General features: G+C 49.2%; 1 protein-coding gene across 2 annotated transcripts in view; it reads right to left on the bottom strand.

Annotated features, from left to right (window-relative positions):
- The window catches only part of ZNF592 (zinc finger protein 592), a 50,634-nt gene that overhangs the window by 22,937 nt on the left and 6,665 nt on the right, over positions 1-21,032 (bottom strand). The window contains exon 2 of one of the 2 annotated variants that reach the window (XM_040968500.1): positions 3,319-5,581. In XM_040968500.1, coding sequence (XP_040824434.1) covers positions 3,319-5,562 — 2,244 coding nt within the window. In that variant the 5' untranslated portion in view covers positions 5,563-5,581. Of the gene's footprint in view, positions 1-3,318; positions 5,940-21,032 lie in introns of those variants that run through there. The other variant, XM_040968499.1, reaches the window with a different exon arrangement.

Raw genomic sequence — 21,032 nt, forward strand, 5'->3', positions numbered from 1 at the left:
ATATGTAATGTTACCTGTAAATTTGACTGAACCATGGTATGATGATGCTGATCTTTATGCTTTGGAATTGTTTTCAACAACTTTGTCCATCCTTTGTATGTTATGTTTGGGTCTCACTGCATTTGTTACCCTAATTGGACCTCTTACAGCTGGTGCAATAAGTACATAGGAAAGTATTGAGCAATTTAGAGGCCAAAATTGGTGCATTAGAAGAAGCAGATATTTATATTGGCAATGAAACTTAATGTTTAAAAACCAGATTTGGTACCACTTGCCATAGTATTTATAAATGGATTTGTGTCACTTCTCTCCCTTATAATGACTCACATGTCTCTTGGAGTGATGTTAAAACTCATCTCCAAGGTGTATGGAATGACACATCTACTAGCCTTAGCATTCAGGAATTACATGCTCAGATTTCTGCCATCTCTCTCGCCTTCAGGCTCTCTCTGCTGGAAGTGTTACTAATCAATTCTTACAATCTCTTTCATCTTTCATTTCTGATAAGACCTCCTACTCATTTTTTATAAATTTAGGAATAACACTAATTGTTCTCCTTTTTGTATTGTTTTTTGGCCCAGTCATCTTCTGACGTTTGAGCTCCATGATTCAAGCCACTCGCAGAGAACTCTGCACCCTCCAACTTAATAATAAGAGAGGGGGAGATGCTGGGGTCCATGCAGTAGATGTGGAGGACATGAGGGGGTGAAGAGTGTTCCATTGCAGGCAGGGCCGCAAGGAATTTCCCGCTGTTCACCCGGCGGATGTCTCTACAACCACCTGAATGCAGCTCCACCTTCTTTTGCATGGACACTGGACCACCCTGTGGAAGAATTCTAATCCATCCTGACATTTGCTACTGCGAGGTTAACCTTTTGCTCAGCCTGAACTTGGAGGTCAATGTTTTGCAAATGGGGCCTTTTGTCATTCCTATTATCTTAACTGTCCCCATTGAACCTATGCTAATCAAGGGACCTGTATTTAGGCTTTCATTCTCTCCTTGATCTTTAAGTTCTCCTTTTCTTTGTGATACAAGATTGAGTTGTAGGATAAGAATCCTAGCAGGAACTTCTATTGTTTCTAAGTAAAACTAAAGGCAGAATTATCCTTAGAAATATCCATTTGTTAATGACGTAAAAAGTCTGAGCCAGAATTTGACTGATTTTGTATAAATAAAGCGGACAGCTTTTGTGCATTGTCCATTATGATCACCAAGTCCTAGTGGTCCGTCTCTTTCTTTCCTCTTTGCGCCTCATCCACGCACCCTTCGCGAGTTCCGAACTCAGCTGGAGCTGGACTCCGGCATAGGACCCTGTGCAATGACTCAGCAGCTAAATCCTCACTTTGCAAACACCAGGATCCCATATGGGCTCCAATTTGTGTCCCAGCTATTCTACTTCCCATCCAGCTCCCTGCTTGTGGCGTGGGAAAGCATTCAAAAATGGCCCAAAGCCTTGGGACCCTGCACCAGTGTGGGAGACCTGGAGGAAGTTTCTGGCTCCTGGTTTCAGATTGGCATGGCACCGATCATTGCGGTCACTTGAGGAGTGAATAATCGGACAGAAGATCTTGCTCTCTGTCTCTCCTCCTCGCTGTATAACTGACTTTGCAATAAAGATAAAATAAATCTTTAAAAAACAAAAACAAAAACAAAACTGGCTGCTCCCAGAGGCACTCGACTGTATTCTCCTAACCCCCGAACCTCAGGATTTGGCTAGAAGCTTCCAAGGCGCTCTCCTTCTTGGGATACCCCAGCCTTCTCTCTCCCTGTTGGGGTGCTCCAGGCCTGCTCTCCTTCTTGGGGTGCTCCTGGCCTCTCTCTCCTTGTCGGGATGCTCCTGGCCTGCTCTCTCTCCCTGTTGGGGTGCTCCAGGCCTGCTCTCCTTCTTGGGGTGCTCCTGGCCTGCTCTCTCTCTCTGTAGGGGTGCTCCTGCCCTGCTCTCTCTCCCTGTTGGGGTGCTCCTGGCCTGCTCTGAGTAGGGGAGAAAGTATAGAAAGGGCATCAACCTGGGATCCTTCTGTGCCCTCAGGTTTCAGAAGATAGAACATTGTGACGAAGGCGACACGAGCCCTGGCCTCAGACCGCCATCACCAAGGGACCTAGTCACACAACCAAGAAAGTGTGCTCCTGGCCCAAGGCAAGCATGCCAGCCAAGCAGGAACATGGAGGTCCCGGCCCAGGGGCTGAGCCGATCTGACTCATCTGGAGGCAAATATAAACTGAAGTACAAAGCAGGTGAACATAAGCAGCCTGAGAAGGGCCCTGTGAAACCCCGGGCCCCTTCAGAGGGCTGAGTCTTCGGCAGAAGCCCTGCACACCTACTGGGTTCAACTTCTTGCCTTTCTGCCTCAACCACAACAGCCTCTCCCTGTTCCCACTCTGCACCTCACAAGCCCTCCCTCAAGCTCATTCCTGCAGGCCCATTTCAACATCACCTCTGCAGGGCAACCTCCCTCTGCCTGCAGTCCCTGCAAGTCAGTCCCTCAGCAGCAATGCAACCAGGGTCACGGCCCTGCAAGCCTTCATTTATCGGGCCTGTAGCCCCGTGGACAGACTCCCTCCTGTTGGCACCTCCACCCAGCAAAGCCCCGTACATGGCGGACACTGGGGAAACACATGCAAAGCTCCATGGCCACCAGCATATGCGCAGGCCCCTGGTTGGACCCGAGCCAAAACTGCTGTCTTGTTTTGCCACAGGCCTCTGTGGGCTTGTCCAGAGTCCCCTGCCCAGGACCTGCTGCTGACACACGCGGTGGGAATGCACAAAAGGTCTTTAGAGAAACAGTCCCTCACACACAACCTGGCACTTGGCCCAGCTACTGGTCTGGGGCAGTGAGAACATGAAGGGCAGGAGGTCTGCAAAGCTTGGGCACCTCGGTCTGGCCCCCACCTCCTGCCACAGGCCCTACTGCAGTACCCAGAGGGACTGCACAAACATCCACAGCAGCGAAATTGGATCCCACCCAAGACACGGTTCTCAGAGAACAGACTGAGACACAGGGCCAGACCTCACCCACCCAGTCCACCAAGGACTTCATATGCACACCACGATCATGCCCACATGCCAGGGACCCGAAGACTGTTCCATGGAAGGCCACTCAGGCCCAGCACTACATACTGACAGCCCCTTGAGGAGGAGCTGAGCAAGGAGGGGTGAGAACCATCCCTCTACTATGGTTAGGATGCCGTTTCCAGCACTCAGCAAACCCTGCAGATTCAGGTGGGTTACTAACTGTGGGGCCAGACAACCTGACAGTCCTCTGCTGCTTTCCTCGCCATGCCCCAGCCCATGCCCCAGAGGGGGAGGGTCTGCTTACCAGCCCCTCGGCTTCTTCTGTCCTCTGGAAATGCGCAGCCAAGACCATGTAGTCTCGCATCTGTTTGTGACACTCGGGACACTTGCTTCCATACCGGATGAGCCTCACGGGGTCTGGGTAGAGTGGCAAGGCTGGAGGAGATGGGCTCGCACTGCCGGAAGTGGGGCCAGGCTTGGGGGAGGTGGGAGGGGCTGGAGCTGGGACCGGGGCTGTGGTGGGGGCCAGGGCTGCTGGTGTGATGGAGTTTGCAGGGAGCGGCACAAACATTTGGTCCGCAGAGATAGGCTTCACGAGCAGCTGAGAGCACTGCATGACCAGTCCTTTGCTCTTGTGGTCACGGGCGTGCCGCAGCAGACTGCACTTATTGAAGAAGAGCAGCGTCTTGGAGCACAGCGTGCACAGCACCTCGATGTGGACACTCCGCCGGCCATAATGCTGGCTCAGGCTCTTCTCTAAGGCAAATGCATCCCCGCACTCAAGGCAGCAGTACCCACTGGCCGGCACGTGGATCCTGCTGTCTGCAGGCGGGCTGAGATTGGGCGCATAGAGGGGCACAGGGTTGGAGCTGTGGAGGACCCTGTTGAAGACCTCCACAATGAACGGGGCAGCCTTTTTCACCTGGTGGACCAGAGGCACCGACATCTGTGTGGGCTGGTTCCGTCTCTGCGCTGAGGACTTGGCTGTCACAGACGCAGCCACGCTGTGGGGGACCAGGTTCAGGTTGGCCAGGTGCACAGCTTTGGGTAGGAGGCTGGCTGGGGCCAGGGCTGACACCTGCAGCACTGTGTTCTGTTGATTCTTGCCCAACTGTGAGCCCATGGCAGCTCCCTTAGGGACCCGGGCCCCAGAACAGGGAGATGAAGAGTCACCGGCCTTTGTCGTGCTTTCGTCCCCATTTCTGTCCCCTTGGGGGCTCCCTGAATCTGTGCTGGCCTCAGCCAAGTGCTCCTCCATAGGCAGGGCCACAACTTCATCCCCTGGCACCTCGCTTGGGGCCTCAGCAACGGGGGTCCCTAGAGGTGACCCCACGGGGGATTTACTTGGATCATCAGGGTCTGGAAGGATCCTTGTGACGGTCCGTTTGATTTCCCCCGAGGATGTCTTAATGGTTTTGATCCTGACTTTGGGAATTGCTGGTGGGGAGCTGGCAGCCACTGAGGGGGAGCCTTTGCTGCTGCTGTCGCTGCAAATGCTCCGAGGGCTGTCTGATGGCTTGACACTTTTCCTAGTGGCCTCCAGAGGGCTTCGGGGGCTCTTTGGTGACTTGGGCATTTTGGGGCTGCTTTTAGGACACTCTCTAGCAGGCCCTGAGGAATCCTTGGTGGTGCCTGGCAGACCCTCCTTGGGGACACTGGCCACTCTTTTGGCCTGCAGGGCCACCAAGGCTGCAACACAAGAAGACAGCTTGGAATGGGCTGGCTTGAGACGCTGCCTGGGCGGAACAGAGGAACAGGCACCAAGGTCCGAGGCCAGCTTCCTGGGCTCTGCAAGGCTGTTGCTAGTGTGGCTGTTGAACTCCAAAGCTTCGCCAAAGAATCGGTGGGCATCCAACTCTTTCAGGGGCTCCACTGCTTTCTGTCCACCTCGCCCCTGCTCCTGCTGGGGCCCCAAGGATAGGGGTTCTGGCTTGGGTTCTTTCTTACAAAGGTGATCGAACATGTGCAGCTCTGGAACTGGAAATTTGCCCAGAGCCTCCAGAACTGGGCCCCCCATAGTCCCGCACCCAAGAGGAGGTGAGAAGTAACTGTCCGAGTGCTTGGCCTTGGTCCCAAACCCGTTATCTTTGATGGGATCCTCAGGCTCTGGGCTGGAGATTGGACTAAACTGGTTGAAGGTGGGTAATGGCTCTGACTTGGGGGGCTCCAGCTTGCCAGCAAAGCTCCTGACACTACCTCCATTCATGAAAGTAGAATCAAACTTGCCGCAGTTGTGGGGGTCGGCAGGCAGATCTGAGCCCCGGAACCCATTGTGCAGGAGGCTGGGGGCAATGGGATCTTTCTCTGCTTCAAACGACTCCTGGCGGCTGGTGTTCTTGACAATAACACTCACGGCAGGTACGTCAGGGGCAGATCCTGAGTGGGACAAGGACACGTTCTCATCCATACACATGCCTGGGGCTTTAAGAGAGCTCTCATGCTCCTCGCTGGGTGTCTGGATGGCCTCCTTGGCATCAAGGCTGGTGGGGTCCGGGATGTCAAAGGCAGCCAAGAGATCATCAAAATCTGGAGTTTTCATATCCCCCATGGCTGGACACCGGCAAGGACTGTAACAGAAAGAGGATACCTTCATTACAGCAGCATCAGACAGGAGCCAACACAGCAGGAGCTCCCACGCATGGCCCCATACCCGACCACAGCAAGACACACCAACAGATTTTTAAAATGCAGTGGGATACATCTGGTGCAGTAGTTTGAGTCAGAGCTTGGAGTGTTGGAGTACTCAGTTCAAGTCCTGGCTGCACCATGCTTCCAATTAGCCTCCTTCTAATATTCCTGGGTGGCAGGAGAGGATGGCCAAAGGACTTGGGCTCCATGTGGGAGAACCAGACGGAGTTTCTGGCTCCTGACTTCACTCTGCCCCAGCCCTGGCTGTTTGACGGCAGTTGGGGAGCGAACTAGTGCGTGAAAAATCTTCCCCTTTCTTTAAATTAAAAAGTGAAAATATGTCTTTTTTTTTTAATTTAACTGCTTTATACGTAAGAGAGGAATGTGTCTAGGTAGTAACAAGCCTGACAAGCAGATCTTAAACTTCAAGACCTGGAAATTTCCAGGCGGCTGTACAGTTAGAAAGAGGGTACACTTACAGTGTGTGCCCAGGGAACACCAGCTGCCTTTGAACTCGTCATTGGAGGAAAACTAGTCACCAGGCCTTTTCATTTTTTTAAAGAATATCTCTGCTCTCCCGTCCTTTAGAAAATTTGATTCATGCATGAGACTTAATACACCCACCTCTGCCGATTCACTCTCAGTAAGCCATCACCAACTTTGCATAACTTTTTGTGGGGTAGGGGGCGAGGGGGAAGTTGGGGACAGGTAGAAGAGGTTACATAATTCAATCAGAACTAAGCTAACATGCTTCTGCCAAAACATCTGTCCACCTCTTGAATAAACTCTAGAAAACTATCACCCCCTGGATATTTTTTTTTTCCTATGTAGCAGACACCCTTGATTCCTTGATTTTTTTATTCTAAAATTGCTATTGATTAGCAAATGACTCATTAAACCTCAGCAGCAAGATGACCTAAAGGTACTGGTCAGGAGACAGTTCCAGGGAAGCCTGTAATTGAAGATACACAGAAGAGAACCCTAAATCCTCAATGAAGCAGTGCTGCAGAGGAGGCCCAAGGCCAAGGGGGCAACAGGCTTTCCCACAGGAAGCTGCTCTCATCCTCACACTGGCTCAAACTCGGAGCAAGGAGACCATCCTCCCTGCCCATCTTGCTCAGCCCACAATCCTGCCTCTGCGCCAGTACACCAACCTTCCAGGTGGACACACTGCTTAGGCCAGGTCCACGCAGACATGGACATATCCTGCCCTCTGTGCACACCGAGTGGCACAACTCTCCAGAAAGTGGTGTTGCAACTACACATGACTGGGTAAGTGGCAAACCCCTGCCTCCAGGCACCTCACTATCACAAATTCACCCAAGATAGAATTTCTCACAAGTTATATGTCAAACAGTATCGCTACAGTATTATAAACAGCACTTAACCTTTAATGCCAGCATCCCATATGGGTGTCAATTATGTCCCAGCTGCTCCACTGCTGATCTAGCTCCCTACTTACGTGCCTGGGAAAGCAGCAGAAGATGGCCCATGTCCTTGGGCCTCTGTACCCATGAGGGAGACCGAGAAGCAGTTCCTGGCTCCTGATTTCAGCTGCCCCCACCATTATAGCCATTTGGGGGGTAAACTTTTCTCTGTCTTTTAAATAAATTTTTGGGCCCCAGCATGATGGCCTGGCGGCTTACGTCCTTGCCTTGAGCCCGCTAGGATCCCATATGGGTGCCAGTTCTAATCCTGGCAGCTCCACTTCCCATCCAGCTCCCTGCTTGAGCCTGGGAAGGCAGTGGAGGACGGCCCAAAGCCTTGGGACCCTGCATCCATGTGGGAGATCTGAAGGAGGTTCCTGGTTCCTGGCTTCGGATCGGCATAGCATCAGCTATTGCAGTCACTTCGGGAGTGTATCAGCAGATGGAAGATCTTCCTCTCTGTCTTTCCTCCTCTCTGTATATCTGACTTTGTAATATAAATAAATCTTTAAAAAACAAATAAATAAATTTTAAAAACATTATTTTTATTGGAAAAGCAGATCAGATTTATGGAGAAAAGATGTTCTATCTGCTGGTTCACTCCCTAAATGGTCACAACAGCAGGAACTGAGCCAATCTAAAGCCAGGAGTCAGGAGCTTCTTCTTGAGTCTCCTCCACAAGTGCAAGGTCCCAGGGCCAATCTCTACTGCTTTCTCAGGCCATAAGCATGGAGCTGGATGGAAACTGGAGCAGCTGAGACATGAACCAGTACCCAGATAGAATGCTGATGCTTGCAGACAGAAGATTAGCCAATTGAACCATCACACCAGCCCCCTAAGCAGTATTACTTTTATATGTGTTTCAACTTTACAAATACAGTGTACAAATATAAATTTATTGATACATTTTCAGATAGAGTTCTAGCTTTTTTACAAGTACCTAATTTGGCTTTGGTCAGGCAGACCATTCCAAGTATTTGTTTTATTTAAGATTTATTTATTTATTTGAAAGACAGTTACAGAGAAAGAGAATCTTCATCTGCTGGTTCATTCCCCAAAGGGCTGCAATGGTTGGGACTAGGACACACCCAAGTAGGGGCCAGGAACTTCTAACTTTCCCCCATGAGTACAGGGGCCAAGCTTGCAATGTGAGGATTTAGCCATTGGGCCATTGCATGGGTACCAAATAAGTAAATCTTAAAGCACTAAAGGAAAAAGAATCAGAAGGAAAAAAAATTAGAATGCTTAAGAACAGGGCATTCCCTATTATTTAACCATTATTAAATATCTAAGAAACAATTACACGTTCAATAAAAACTAATTACAAAATATACACAGCAACAGGGAAAATAATATATAAGTTGAGTTTAAAAAGACTAATATAAAAATGTTGTCAGGCTATGACTATAAAAATGCAAAACCAAGTATGTACTTGAGCCAAGAACAAAGCAAAGCAATTACGTAGAGAGGTGAGGATACTGGCAGGTTATTATTTTTCCCCAAAGTTTTTGGGCTGATTGATCTTATGATTTTTTTCAAAATGACTTTTCTCATTTCCTTGAAAGGCAGACAGGGGCTGGCACTGTGTCACAGCAGGTTAAGCTGCCACCTGTATCCTTTATGGACTAACTGTAGGCTCAAGTCCTAATTGATCCACTTCTGATCCAATCCCCTGCTAATATGCCTGGGAAAGCAGTGGAGGTTGTTCCAAGTCCTTGGGCCCCTGCACCCGTGTGTGAGAACTGGCTTCAGACTAGCCCAGGCCCATCTCTCTCTCTCTGTACCCTTGCCTTTCAAATAAATGAAATCTGAAAAGGAGGAGGAGGTAGAGGAGAAAGGGAAGAAGGAAGAGAATGGGGGGAGGGAGGAGGAAAAAGAAGAAAAGGAGGAAGAGGAGGAGACCACCACCACAAAGAAAGACATCAAGAGACAGAGAGACATTTTCCATCTGCTGATTCACTCTCCACATATCTACAACAAGCCAAATCTGGGAGCCGGGCACTCCATCTTGGTCTCCAACATGGGTTGAAGCACCTAAGAATGTGGGTCATGATCTGATGTCTCCCAGGATGGGTTTGTTACCAAGAAGCTGGATCAGAAGCAGAGTAGTGAGTGGTTCAGGCCTTGGGGTTGGGGACAAAAGCAGCTCAGTGTGGCGGCTGTGGGGGGTGCCCCTGCTGGGCCAGACCCAATGCTGGGGACTCAGGCCAAAGCCACTGCCGAAAGGCACTGACTGAGTTCTTGGCTTTGGGCAGCCAGTACACCAAGTGGTGCCAGGCTGTGTCTGCTGCCCACCCGGCAGCAAACTCGGGTTTTTAGGATATGTAATTGCTGCCTAGGGACATCCATGAATAAGGCAACTGTTAGTGTAGGTGACAGATAAATTCTAGGTGATTCCCTGTGGCAGGGTCATGAAACTTTCAGGCAGGCGTGAGGACTGAGACCTGATGGTTTGGAGGGGAGTGTCCATAAAATCTATTTGGGCCAGACTGATTCGCCAGCCCAATTAGCAATCCTGAGATGGGCTGTTAGCATAGAGCATCACTGACTGCCACACACCAGTCCACACCAAAGCTAGGGATGAGGGCCTGTCTGGCAGGGCTAGGTACCAATACCTGACTGGGTGGTGGAATATTGGACTGATCACACTTGGTAGGTCAAGACATTAACCAGCACGTGAGATAACTCGTACTGAGGCTAAACTGTGTAGGGGAAGTATGGGCCCAACCCTGTGGAAATACAAGTCCCGCAGGTTAGCTCACAAGCTGGGGTGGTGATGGGCTGAGTTAGGTGTGACCGTGGCACCTGCCATTACTTATGGGTAAAGGAACCAACAACAGTCTGGGCAGGTCAAGGCAGCAGCACCCAAAAGTGCATCCTAAAATAGGATGTGGAGTGGGCCGGACAGGAACAAGCAAACCCCAACTCACAAGAAAGAATAGAAACCAGGATGGAGTACATGTCCTGCCGAACTAGGTTCTTACACCAATAGGTCTGCAAAAGCCAGGAATACTAGGCCACAGCATTGAAGGCAAAGATTGACACAGGTAGGGGTCTTAGCGAATTGGGTCAGAGTAACCACTGGCATGCAAGTAATCCAGGGCTGGGAATAGACTCGGTTGGGGAGCTGTGAGAGTACACCCTTTATGGGTTGTGGTTTTCATGGGAGAGTGTGGGCACCGGAGTGAGGGCTGCGTTTTGGACTGGATATGGCTGCAATCTCCCTTGGCACAAGTGTGAACTGGAGCTGGGTCACCGAGCTGGGCTAGATGCCAGCACCATCTGGTGTTCTGGTGTTCTGGAGAACCTGGGTAGATGTAGGACAGACTAGGCTGGGTCTCTGTCCCTACTGAGCCATGTGTGAGCAGTGTCTGGGTATGGATAAGCCTTGGCTGGGCTGAAACATCCAACATCAAGAACCAGAATGGAATGAAGGCCAGTGATGAGGGCTGACCCATGAAACCACCAGTATGCGCAAGATCTGGCACAGGAAGAGAACCTGATGGAGGAGCTTGGGAAACTCCTCCGTTGGGATACTGTCCCTACAGGTGAGCACAAAAACCATGATAGGGAGCAACCCAGACCAAGCCAGAGGAAGATAACCACCGGCATACATTTGGCATTGGGTTGAACTAGGCTTCAGTGCCCGCAGACATGTACAAGATCTAAACGGGATGTGAGGAAGACTGAACAAGTCTGCTGTACATACTGGCAAGCATGGAAACCAGGGTAGGGGGCAGGCCAGGAGAGGGTTATGGGAAGTCACCCCAACTAGGCTGCAGCTCCTGCAGGTTTACATGAGGGCCAAGTATGAAGTGGACTGGATCGGGCTGGACTACAACACCCATCGGTTCATGTGGAAGACAGGGCTGGAAATAGAACTGACCCAGCAATTGGAACAACCAGCATATGCATAAGCTGACTGGGCCAATGGACTATGCCAGACCCTGTATTGGCAAGCATGCATAAGAATCAGGTCTGGGATCATCTCAGATGAAGTTTCTTTGGAGATTCCTCCAATTGAACTGCTGATCTCAGAACCCCAACCATGAAGAGACTGTGTCAGCCAGTAGATTCTGAATAGATTTCATCGTGATTGGAATGGCAAGATTAGCAATTCAGAACTGCTGAACTATCAAAACTGCTTGAGCAGGACCTTCGGAGTGTGCCTCACATCGGGGACCTGGGATGGGTGGGAGGCTGGGTGGGGCTTTTCCCTTTGTTTCTCCCCTGACCCCAGATACAGGAAAAAAAAAATATTAGTATGGAAACAATGGTCTTACCCACTTTCCTGCAGCCCTTGACCCTTTGTACCCTAAGCAACTAAGTAAAATTATTAATAAAATACAAAAAAAAAAAGCAGAGTAGCTGGATCTTAGAACTATCGACACCACATGAGCAGAACCCTTGCAGCATGCTCTGGATTGGGAACCCTGGGATGACTTCAGGTGGCTGTTCCCAATCCCTGTGTCCTGAGGCAGTTGGGAGACTGGGTGTGATTTCTTCCCTTGTATCCTCCCCTCCCCAGATACAGGAAGAAGAAAAAGAAAATGTGTAAACAACAGTCTCACCCACTTTCCCCTGATCCTCGACCCTTCCTACCCTGAACAACTACATAAACATCATCAAAAAAAAAAAAAAGAAAAGAAAAAGAAAGCAGCAGAGTAGCTGGGACTCAAACTGAACAAATGATTGTTTAACAAAGGAGTCCATGGAGATCAATGAAAACACTGGACAGGCCCAAGACCAAGGGATCACAGTGATAAGGAAACAGCTGTGTGACACTTACTTTATAAACTTACTCCTCTTCCTCTTTCTCCCACTCCCTTCCACCTAGGGAATCATAGCAGCAAAGAAGAGGACCGAAGGCTGGTCCTTTGAGGAAGTAGGAAAACGGGATGAGAGGACAAATGAAGTGTGCCAGGAGCAGCCAGGAGCCTGCAGCAGACACTCAACATTGGAAGAAGACAACGTTTCCCTCACAGAGAAATCTCAGGGACTGGCTAACAATGGTCAAGGGTGAAGGAAGTATCCTTTTTCTAGGAAATCAAAGCTTATAGTTGGTGTGGTAGTGCAATGTCAGCAGCAGGAATGACTTTCTTCAGATTTTGAATGCCAAAGATCATGACCTGTTTGTTTAGTCTAAGGAAAATAAAAGGCAGAAGTCACTGACAGTGGTGAACAAGGAACACAACAGTTTGTATTTCTTTGCACTTTGCTCTTAAGTGAATATCACAGTTTATGAGAAGACAGAAATTAATGAAACGGACTCTTACAAAAATAAGAAGTGGGGCTGACAGACTGGACCAGTCTGCAGCACATTCTGGCATGCACAGGAACCAGGGGCAAACCTAGTGGGAGTTATCGGCGTCACTCTGACTCAGCTTCAGTTCCCATTGGTGTAAGTGAGGGCAGAGTGTGTGGCAGGCAGGGTTGGGTTGGGCCGCAGCATTCATTGGTTTGCATAAGAGACAGGGCTGAAACAGAACTGGCCCAGTAACTTCCCAGTAACTTGCAGTCATCACTTTGTGTGTAGGCTGATGTAGGTGATGGACTGAGCTGGATCCCATACTGGCAAGAGTCAGGTCTGGGATCATCCCAGACAAGGTTTCTTTGAGGATTCCCCCAGCTGAACTGTGCGACTCAGAACTCCAACCAAGGGGAAAATTCAGGATCAGTGGATTGATCATAGAGTACAGGTGTCAGAGCTAGTCCTCCTCAGGGGCTAAGATGGAGCAGTGGATGGCATTCCCTGATGCGCATGGAAGATATAGCAGTCCACAGGGGCCTGCAGGGGACATCTGGTACCACAGAAAAAGATGGAAGGCAGAACAAATTGGACAACTACCCCAGACAAGAATTGACAGCAAATATCTGGGCAAATGGAGACTTCAGGGTGGATTATATCATTCAATGGACTTTGGAAGGATTTCCTCATCCTTGGATCAGTGGGAATGACAGCAATTCAGAACTATTGAAACCATTTAAGCAGAACCCTCAAAGCAAGCTCTACATTGGGGACCCTAGCATGACATCAGGTGGCCGTTCCACGTCCCCAGGTACTGATGCGGTTGGAATGCTGGGCACGGCTTCTTAGTCCTCTACACTCTTCCCTCAGATATAGGAAGAAGAAAAGAAAAATTTGAAAACAATGGTCTCATCCACTTTCTCCTATTCCTTGACCCATCCCACCCTAATCAGTGGTCCACATGGGCATGCATCATTCTGTACTACGTAAACACCATCAAAAATAAAATTTTAAAACACACACACACACACTCTGTTACAGAGGGTAAAGCTTCTGCCTACAGTGCTAGCACCCCACATGGGCACCAGTTTTGAGTTCCAGTAGCTCCATTTCTGATCCAGCTGCCTGTTAATATACCTGGGAAAGCAGCACCAGAAGATGGCTCCAGTGCTTGGGTCCCTGCCACCCATGGGGAGAACTTGGAGGAAGCTCCTGGCTTTGGAGAGAGTCAACTCATCACTGTGGACATTTGAGGAGTGAAGCAACAAACAGAACATCTGATCTCTGTCTCTCTGTATCTTTGACTTTGAGGGACTTTGGCACAGCAGTTACATCAGCGCTTGAGGCAATCATGTCCCATGGAGGATCATCTGAAGAGTCCATGAATCCTAGTTCCGCTTCCGAATCTGGGCTTCCTGCAAATGCACCCTGAGAGGCAGTGGGGGGTGGTCGGTGGTCCTGGCTCCCAGGCTCCTGGCTTCAGCCTAACCCAGCTCCTGCTGTGGCAGTCATTCAGGGAGTGAATCTGAGAATGCAACACCTCTGTCTGATTTTGTCATAGCTCAGCAGCTAAGCCCCCACCTTGAACACACTGGGATACCATATGGGCACCAGTTCGTGTCCCAGCTTCACCACTTTCCATCCAGCTCCCTGCTTGTGGCACGGGAAAGCAGTTGAAGATGGTCCAAAGCCTTGGGACCCTGCAACCCACATGGGACATCTCAAACAGGCTTCTGTTCAGCTCAGTTCTGGCTATTGAGGCCACCTGGGGAGTGAACCAGTGGATGGAAGATCTCTCTGTATCTCTTGAAAAAAAAAAAAAAGAAAAGAAAGAAAGGTACAAGGCAGTAGGCTTTGACCACACTGCTTGGAAAGCCCACATCCCACACAGGGTCTGATGGCTTGGGTCCAAGAGTTTGGTCTCTGCTCCCAACTCCAGCTTCTTGTCAATGCACAGTCCGGGAGGCAGATGACAGCTCAAGGACTCGGGTCCCTTCCTCCCTCAATGGGACTTCAGCCTAGTCTAGCCCTGCTGTGGCAAGCATGTGGGGAGTGAATTAGCAGAAGAGAGATTTCTCTTTTTGCTCTCTGGCAAGTAAATGTTATTAATTAATTATCTATTACTAATGAAACCTGACTGGGGCTGGCACTGCGGCACAATGGCTTAAGCCACAGTCCACAGTGCCAACATCTCACACATACACCCCTTTAAGTCCCAGCTGTTTGACTTCTGATCCTGCCCCTTGCTAGCCTACCTGGGAAAATAGCAGAAGATGGCCCAAATCCTTGGGCCCTGGTGTCCACTAGGAGGCCTAGATGGGAGTCCCAAGCTTATTGCTTCAACCCTGCTCACTCTTGGCCACTTGGCCATCTGGAGTGTGAACCAACAGATAGAACACCTATGTGTGTGTGTATGTGTGTGTTTGTAACTCTGCTGTCCTGCTTTCTAAATACATCTTAAAAAGAAAAAAAAAAAAAAAAGACTGACCAAGGTTTCCCAGAAGTAACACTCATCAGTGCGGGCAGAGAGGAGGCCAATTAGCACAGCTGAACCCATCTGTTGCAGGAGTGGCCAAGCGATGCCTGCAGAAAGCCACCCCTCCTCAGACATCTGACTCACGAACAGTGGGGTCAAACAAGACAAGAACAACTGAGATAGGGTTATCAGTAACGGAAAGGTAGACAGTCTAATGGCTCAACAACAGCAAACTGGTTCAGTAACCTATACTATACACAATTAAATATGTAAGCCTAATTTGTCAGTACCACACTACTTATGATAAATCAAGTGCCAGATCAATACCTAAAGGCTATAAAAAGTGCTCCTAGGTCCAGCATGATAGCCTAGTGGCTAAATCCTCACCTTGCATTCCCCAGGATCCCATATGGGCACTGGTTCACATCCCGGCAGTTTCACTTCCTGTCCAGCTCCCTGCCTGTGGCCTGGGAAAGCAGTAGAGGACAGCCCAAAGCTTTGGGACCCTGTACCCACATAGGAGACCTGGTTCCTGGCTCCCGACTGGCTCAGCTCAGTCATTGAGGTCACTTGGGAAGTGAATCAGCTGATGGAAGAGCTTTGCCTTTGTATCTCCTTTTCTCTGTATATTTGCCTTTTCAATTAAAAAAAAAAGTGTATTATATATGTATATATAATATATATAATACACACATAGTACAAACTATTTTAAGTAGACTTTTATAAACTGTTAAAATGCATATTGTTTATAAAAAAGGCTAGAACACAACATGTTAAAAACTTCAATAGGTGATAATTTTTTTTAAGGATTTATTTAGTTATTTTAGAAAGTCAGATATACAGAGAGGAGACAGAGAGGAAGATCTTCTGTCTACTGATTCATTCCCCAAGTAAGTGCAAAGGCCGATGCTATGCCAATCCATCTGAAGCCAAGGTCCAGGAACTTCTTCCAGGTCTCCCACGCGGGTGCAGGGTCCCAAGGTTGGGCCATCCTTGACTGCTTTCCCAGGCCACAAGCAGGGAGCTGGATGGGAAGTGGAGCTGCTGGGATTAGAACCGGCGCCCATATGGGATCCCGGGGCGTTCAAGGCGAGGACTTTAGCCGTTAGGCCATGCCACTGGGCCCAAAAAAATTTTATCATTTATCTTTTTCTAATCTATGAAAATCATTGTGATTTCATAAAATTTTATATTAAATTAATATATGTATATAGATGTTTAGATTTATTTGAAAATCAGAGTTAAGAAAGAGAGTAGAAAAGACAGAGAGGGATCCTCTATCCACTGGTTCACTCCCTGGATGGCCACAGTGATCACAGCAGAGCCAGGAGTTTCAGCCGGGTCTCCTACAAGGATGAAGGGGCCCAGCACTGGAGCCATCCTCTGCTGCTTTCCCACATGAGTTAGCAGGGTTGGGAAGTGACCAGCAGGCAAGGACATGAACCAGCATACATGAGATGCTGACGTCACAGGTTGTAGCTTTACGCACTACTTCATAATGCTGACCCTAAATTACGTCTTTAATGCACAAAAATAATAAAAATTTGAGGTGCTCCTTTGACAGGAGTCTAAACATCACTAATATCAGGCCAGGCACTATCGCAGCTAAGCTAAGCCTTTGTCTGTGGCACTTACATCCTACATGGGAGCCAGTTCAAGTCCCAACTGCTCTACTTCTGATCTAGTGTCTTTCTAACATGCCAGGAAAAGCAGCAAAAGATAATTCACAGGGCCCGGTGTGATAGCGTAGTGGTTAAGGTCCTCGCCTTGAACACGCCTGGGATCTGGGATCCCATATGGCAGTCAGTTCTAATCCCAGCAGCACTGCTTTTTCTCCAGCTCCCTGCTTGTGGCCTGAGAAGGCAGTGGAGGACGGCCCAAAGATTTGGAACCCTGTACCCACGTGGGAGACCCAGAAGAGCTCCTGGCTCCTGGCTTCAGATTGGCTTGGCTCAAATTGTTGCAGTCGCTTGGGGAGTGAACCATTGGATGGAGGATCTTCCTCTTCCTCTCTGTCTCTCTTCCTCTCTATATATCCGCCTTTCCAAAAAAAATAAATAAATCTTTTTTTTTTTAAAGATTTATTTTTATTATTTTTCTCATTGGAAAGGCGGATATACAGAGAGGAGAGACAGAGAGGAAGATCTTCCGTCCGATGATTCACTCCCCAAGTGAGCGCAACGGGCCGATACTATGCCGATCCGAAGCCAGGAGCCTCTTCCGGGTCTCCCACGCGGGTGCAGGGCCCCAAAGCTTTGGGCCGTCCTCGACTGCTTTCCCAGGCCACAGGCAGGGAGCTGGAAGGGAAGCGGGGCTGCCGGGATTAGAACCGGCGCCCATATGGGATCCCGGGCGTGCTAGGCGAGGACCTTTAACCACTTGCGCCACCGCGCCGGGCCCAATAAATAAATCTTAAAAAAAAAAAGGGGGGGGGATAATTCACAGCCCTGGGCCCCTACAACCCACATGGTTACCCAGAAGAAGATGCTGCCTCCTGGCTTCAGCTTGGCCCACTCCCCACCACTGTGGCCATTTGGGGAGTGAACCAGCGATGGAAGATCTCTCTCTCTCTCTCTCCTTCTCTGTCCCTTACTGCCATTCAGATAAAACCAAATAAATAATTTTTTTAAAAAAACTCATTGATATCAAATTCTTAAAGCCCACACGGCATCATGACTTAGCAGGCAATGCTAGGTAGAAAAAGTGCATAACCTAATTAAAATAAAAGACATAGTCAAAGGCATGATACAAACGGTCCAAATAAAAAGGCATGTGTGTTTGCAACCTGTTGAAGGTGGAAGAACAGACCACAGGTAGGCAGCTGACTGCCCAGCCTGGGGCAGCTGCTTGGGACACAAGCTCCAGCTGAGGCACACCTGGAGCACCGAGCAGGTAGATGCAGGCCTGCTGAGCTCCAGGGATCCAGAGGCCGGGCCACAGCAAGGCAAGATCACAGGGGCTCAGAGCAGATTTCACCGGAAGGTCAGGCGTGTAAATTCCCCTCCCTCCCACAGCCCAGGCGAGGTGGGGGTAGGGTGGAGAAGCACCCTGGGGCTGCAGGCTGACACTGCACCCTCCCTCTTGCAGGGCAGATCTGGAAACAAATCTAGAAAAAGTTGGGGGGGGGGGTTATACCCCAGGGTTTATTACACAGTCTGCTGATCTGCCTGGGGAATTTTATCACTTACATAAACCTATCAGGTGCATGGGGGGGGGGGGGGGGGAGAAGGGCTCACCAGGTCTAATCAGCCAGCACTCACGCACGACTAAGGCAAAATCACTAAGTAGGACTTTTACAGACTTTCAAGTGCCAAAAATGCCACCAAACCACCAAACACAACCAGAACTCCCATAACTTGGCGAATGTGTGTTACCTGTGTGTGTTTATCTTGGGTTCTGAGGACATCCAAGTTTTGGAACTGTAACCAATTCTGCACAGAGGCGTGGCACTCCCATAAACTCCCTAGCACAGGGTTCCTAAGTCACAAAAGGCACACACACTACCACATGTGGGTTCTTAATGTTCACCCAGTGGAAACAACACTGCTGACCCAGGACTCTTGAACTGATTGCTTACAAGGGAAGGCTCATTTTAGAAACACTGCGGAAAGCAGCAACCCAGCGACTCTGCTGGAGGAGGCCTGGCCACACTCTTCGCACTTGGTGCAGAAAGAGGCTTATCTAGGTCATTCATCAAGGCATCCCCCACTAGGTACTCACTAAATATTTGCTGCAGCAATAAAGTGAAACTTTGGTGTTTGCCAGTGGCCTCAGAGCTGTTCCAAATCAAAACATCAAGTCCTCTCAGGCTCAGTACGTTAGAAACACACAGCAAAGGCTCTGTCAGGGGAGGTGTGTGAAGGGCTGCTCCAGGAAAAGCAGGCTCCATTTCCAAAACAGCAGATTCCAAGTTATACTGCTCAGCCAACGGGGCCTGGGCACAGCTCAGACTGTCCCCTAAAGCTTCTATTACAGGGCTCCCCAAAATACTTGTAAGAAAGGCCACTGGCAGTGAATGAAAACCCTGACGAGCCACCTGCGCCCACAGCTGCCCTAAACTTAGAGGAAACTGGAGGAGGGAGGGGCCGTTGGGAGGGACGAGGCTGGAACAGGCTTTCAGAGAAAACCTCAAAGCAAGAACTCCTAGGAGAAATTGGGGAGTGCAGTGGAACATTAAAATTAGAGGGGGTGGGCAGGATTTAAGCCTGGAGTAGAGGTGTAGACAAAAGAGGACATCATCCATTGGTCAGAAATGCGCTGGGACTGTTACAGGCAAAACCTATCTATAAATGTAGTCACAGCCACACATTCAAATCTACAAGTTAAAAAAACTTAAAAAAAAAAAAAAGGCTCAGAGGAAGTAGGACCAGGGGCTGGTCACAGCGCCCCTGAACGTCCCTCCTCAACGTCAACACCTCCCAACTGCCAACAGCGTGCAACTCCAAGGGCTGTTTTCTTAGCAATGGTAGAATGATAAAAGTTCTAGCAACAAGGCACTAAGGAGGCAGACATTGCAAAAGTGTTTTAAAAAATTCTATTTATTAATATTCTGCCTTATAAGACAAGGATACAAATAGCATGCACGTTTACAAAATGAAAGTGAAAGACAACATGACTGAAGAGACTCGAGACTGTGAGACAGCAAAATACAGCTTTCTGAAGGCCTTTGGAGTCTGCCGCTGTGCAGGGAAGGAGTTACACAAGCTGTGGGTGAACTCTTAAGCCCCTATATGACTGACACAGTGAAGCCATCTCTGTCCAATTATTTATAATTGTTAAGAATTTTAAATTTTTATTTATTAAAGAAACAGATTTAAAAAAAAAAAAATACAACTACAGTTCCCTTCTGCTAGTTTACTTCCCAAATGACCCCAGTGGGAGCCAGGAACTCAACCCAGGCATCCCACACGGCTGGCAGGGACCCCACCCGCACCATTACCTGCAGCTTCCCAGGGTGCACATCCTCAGAGAGCTGGAACAGCAACTCAGAACTCTGATAGGAGGGTGTTCCCACCAATGGCTTAATTTCTAGGTAAAATGCTCACCTCTATAATGCCTACAAATTTTGAATAGGCAAATGAAAGTTGCCCTAAGCTGTCTATTTTAGGAAAAGGAGCACCTCCAGCGGACAACAGAGCAAAGAAGAACTACCTGGGATGGCAAGAGGTGGAGCTGGGCTGGCTGCCAGGCAGAACTTCTGCAGTAGCAACGGAAGCCTGGACCACAGGAAAAAGGGAACAGGCAAGTGGGCTGACAGTGAAGTGCTGCTCCAAGAGCTGCAGGGTGTCACCCCGAACACCAGCAAGGCGTTAACCAAGAGACCTGCGGCTCAGCTTCAGCCAAACTCCAGCTCGACCAAGGACATGGAAAAAGAGAGCCCATTCTGCTGGACCCAGGACAAAGCCTTAAACTGGAAATGGTAGAGGTAATACAGTAAGAAACTGTAACGCAAGGGGAACTGGCTTTCATTTCTATGTTGTCACTAGTTACCTGTGGGAAGACCCTGGGCAGGCCTTAAAAACCAACTTCTCAGGCCAAACATTTGGCCTAGCAGTATAGGTGTGACTTGGGGCAGCAGCTGCTGTAGCACAGTGCCTCCATTCGGTTCGCTCCAGAGCTCCCCCTCCTGCTAATGCGCACCCTGAGAGGCAGCAGGCCAGGTGCCCACTACGCACACCGGGCACCTGGACTGAGTTGCTCCTAGCTTTGGGTCTGCCATTAGACACATTTGGAGAGTGACCCTCTGTCACTCTTTATCCTTCAAATAAACAAAACAGAAAATTAAAAGGAAACAGCTTTAAGGACTGGCTAGCTTAGAATGTGACTGTGGGGAAATGAATATAGAACAGATTTCTACATAAACTTCACTTCCTACTGTATTTATACATGGAAGCATGCATGCATGCCCTCCCAAGGGACCCCAAGTCACAGGTGCTCTGCCGTGGCCAATGGTCAGTTTCATTCTGTGAGTCACCTGACACGCAAACCGTTATTTAAAAAAACACAAAAACTCACAGTGCTCCTCAGCAACGTGCGCCCACACAGCTGCCCAGTGCACTCAGAAGTAGAAGAGACTCAGGCACCAGCCCCACAGACCCTCGTAGGAAGCCAGCCTCGTCAACTCCCCCCGAGACCTCTGATCCAGCTGCCTGCTGCCGCCCCCAGCCAGCCACTCCAAGGGTACATTTCACTCCATTCTCATGCTTTTGTGCCATCCCTCCTGGCTAGGAAGTTTGATA

Source organism: Ochotona curzoniae, unplaced genomic scaffold (assembly GCF_017591425.1).
Source record: "Ochotona curzoniae isolate NIBS_2020 unplaced genomic scaffold, NIBS_Ocur_1.0 scaffold_4701, whole genome shotgun sequence".
In the NCBI taxonomy this organism is placed as follows: domain Eukaryota; kingdom Metazoa; phylum Chordata; class Mammalia; order Lagomorpha; family Ochotonidae; genus Ochotona; species Ochotona curzoniae.